General features: G+C 32.3%; 1 protein-coding gene across 1 annotated transcript; it reads left to right on the forward strand.

The window, feature by feature from the left end:
- The first annotated feature begins 345 nt into the window (after positions 1–345).
- On the forward strand, positions 346–2,163 carry LOC142545056 (uncharacterized). The gene is made up of 3 exons (XM_075652045.1): positions 346–557; positions 1,256–1,512; positions 1,671–2,163. Exons 1-3 carry the CDS (start codon positions 411–413, stop codon positions 2,065–2,067), a joined length of 801 nt encoding a protein of 266 aa, XP_075508160.1. The 5' UTR covers positions 346–410; the 3' UTR covers positions 2,068–2,163.
- The last annotated feature ends 352 nt before the right edge of the window (positions 2,164–2,515 follow it).

The raw sequence follows: 2,515 nt of genomic DNA on the forward strand, positions 1-2,515 counted from the left end.
TCATAATTATATCGATATATAAAAAATAAAAAATAAAATTCGGGCCCACCCCTACTTTATTTCGTTTAAAATCACTACTACTAAATTCCATAAACTACACAAGTCGACTGGCTTAACCAATGCAAACCTATATTTGTACGCTAGAGTTTTGAAATATATTCTGATTTCAAATTTATGAAATCTCAAGAAAATCAAAAAGTGCCATTTGCTTGTACTTCAACGGTTTTTCACGAAAAGCACAAGAATATTGGAATGTATGGGCTTTAAGCAACCTTTGTTCCAAGCAATTCTAATTCTGGATATCCATAATTTCTTTCCCATGTGACAATTTTGTGTGATCAGCACATCTTTCTCTTCTACATATTGCACCAGTTCAACCCTCAATTTTTAGCATATTAACCTTCAAGAAAATGGCAGTTACACATGCTGATCTTGCTCCAACCCGGAATAATAGCGATCTTGGCAGCAAGACTGGTGCATTCCTTATGGTTTTGTCAATATTATTAGGCTTGTTCTGCTTCATTCTGTGTATTGTTGCGGAGACCACACGTTCCGAGGTACCCGATTCTATCACAACATATTGCATTAATTGAAAATTCTTCTTATGTTGCATTTGGATAGATGAATTTGAAATATATTAATTTCGATTATAGCTTTGTTGTTTAAAATGAAATAATAGATGATTGTTAAATTCATATATATTACTTATTTATACATTAATTATACAAAGTAGAATGGATTTCAGATGCCTTCATTAATAGGTGATCTTGAAATCTATCATAATTAACATGAAATAATATATAAACATGCAAGAAGTGAATTTGAAGTTTATGGTGTTGCTTCTCCAAAACTACAAAAAATAATTTGAATATATTTGAGATTCAGGGATTTAAAATCCATCAATCCAAATACGACCTTAGATTTTTTGTAGGTCTTTTTTGTTGTGCACGTATTTGTCTCCCTGTTAACTAGTTTTTACATCTCTTTAATTTGTTATACGTGAATGTTATATTCCTACCACGACAACATTTGCTTATACACAACGCGTTGAAAGTTTGAAGAAGACTTAGTTTATTACGTTGATTTTGAAAGTGCTGTCGAGTATCAGAAAGAAAAAAATCGGAAAAATCACTTACAATGCATTCACAACATTAGATATTGGCTTTTTGTGTTCACCAGATGGGAAGGCACAATTAAAAAAGACCCTTTTTAATTTAACCAATACATATAATCCTGTAATTTGATACTCCTTCAGGCGAAATGGACAGCTGCAAATGATGATCATATAAAAGGAAACAAATCTCAATGTGTTTACCTAAGCAGTGGGAAAACGCCTCTTTTATCAGCAACTGTCGCAGTTCTTGTCCTTGTAGTGGCCATGGTATTGCAGCACACATACCTACTAGTCGCAGTTAGTAAATCAGACCCACTACTTGAAATCACTTGGGATTTTCATTCTGATTTCGCCAAGACTTCCACATTGCAGGCTGGATTTTTCTTTACCACAACATGGTGAGAAAAAAAACCACATATCGACAGCTTTTTAAGTACACACACACACGTATATATATATATCTAGTAAGTCATAACAATTAGACATTCAAGAAGTGCACAGATTTGAACACCAGAATTTAGAATCCTCAAAAATATCCAATTCTTCACTCATGCAGGATCTCATTTGCTGTAGCAGAAATTTTACTACTGATTGGGCTAAGCGTCGAGTCCGGTCACCTCAAAAACTGGGAAGCTCCACGGCCTAATTGTGTAATCATTCAGCATGGTTTGTTCACTTCTGCTGGAGTATTTGGCCTACTGACAGTCTTTCTGGCCAGTGGCCTATACGTTACTGCATTAAGGGCAGAAAGGTGGTATCAAGATCAAGAAAACAATCGTCGTCAGGTTTTGGAATCCTCAGTCTTTTACGAAACTCCACCAACATCACCTCGTCCTGGAGGAATCAACATTTCAACTGTTGCCAATGAGAATCCTATGCCAAGGCAACATCAAAATAGTCTTACGTTGTACCAGTACTTGAGGATATTTGAGAAGCAGTCAAATTTAGTTTGAGGAAGAAAAGAACAATTTTGAAGGTTAGGATCAACAACCTAAAAGTGTCGCACTACCATATCTTTCCAAAAATTTTAAAATTAATTAAATATTTCTTTATAATTATCTATATTTTTTTAATCTATAAAAGTGCTCTATCATTATCTAATGTTTTGTTAATTTATAGAAATAGAGAATATATTTTCAAATTGAATTAAGTTTCTTTTATTATTAGTTACTAGTATCTCACCGGTATAAGTAGTAATAAAATTTGTAAATACGAGCGTTTAAATAATTATTAATTTAAATTATTGATACAATGAATATATTTAATTATTAATTAAATTTTTATATCATTTGAGATCATATTCAATAAGGATAACATTCTTGCCGTCAAATTAAATTATTTACCAATGCATTCGATATATTGATTAAGTGGAACTGTTACTAAAAAAATATAAAATATATT

Source organism: Primulina tabacum, chromosome 5 (genome assembly GCF_025594145.1).
Source record: "Primulina tabacum isolate GXHZ01 chromosome 5, ASM2559414v2, whole genome shotgun sequence".
Lineage (NCBI taxonomy): Eukaryota > Viridiplantae > Streptophyta > Magnoliopsida > Lamiales > Gesneriaceae > Primulina > Primulina tabacum.

Excerpts from the sequence above, each read along its gene's own strand:
- LOC142545056 (XM_075652045.1), top strand. The coding sequence starts at position 411 with ATGGCAGTTACACATGCTGATCTTGCTCCAACCCGGAATAATAGCGAT. Across the intron at positions 558-1,255 it reads CGGAGACCACACGTTCCGAG|GCGAAATGGACAGCTGCAAA; the intron begins GTACCCGATTCT and ends ATACTCCTTCAG. Across the intron at positions 1,513-1,670 it reads TTTTTCTTTACCACAACATG|GATCTCATTTGCTGTAGCAG; the intron begins GTGAGAAAAAAA and ends TCACTCATGCAG.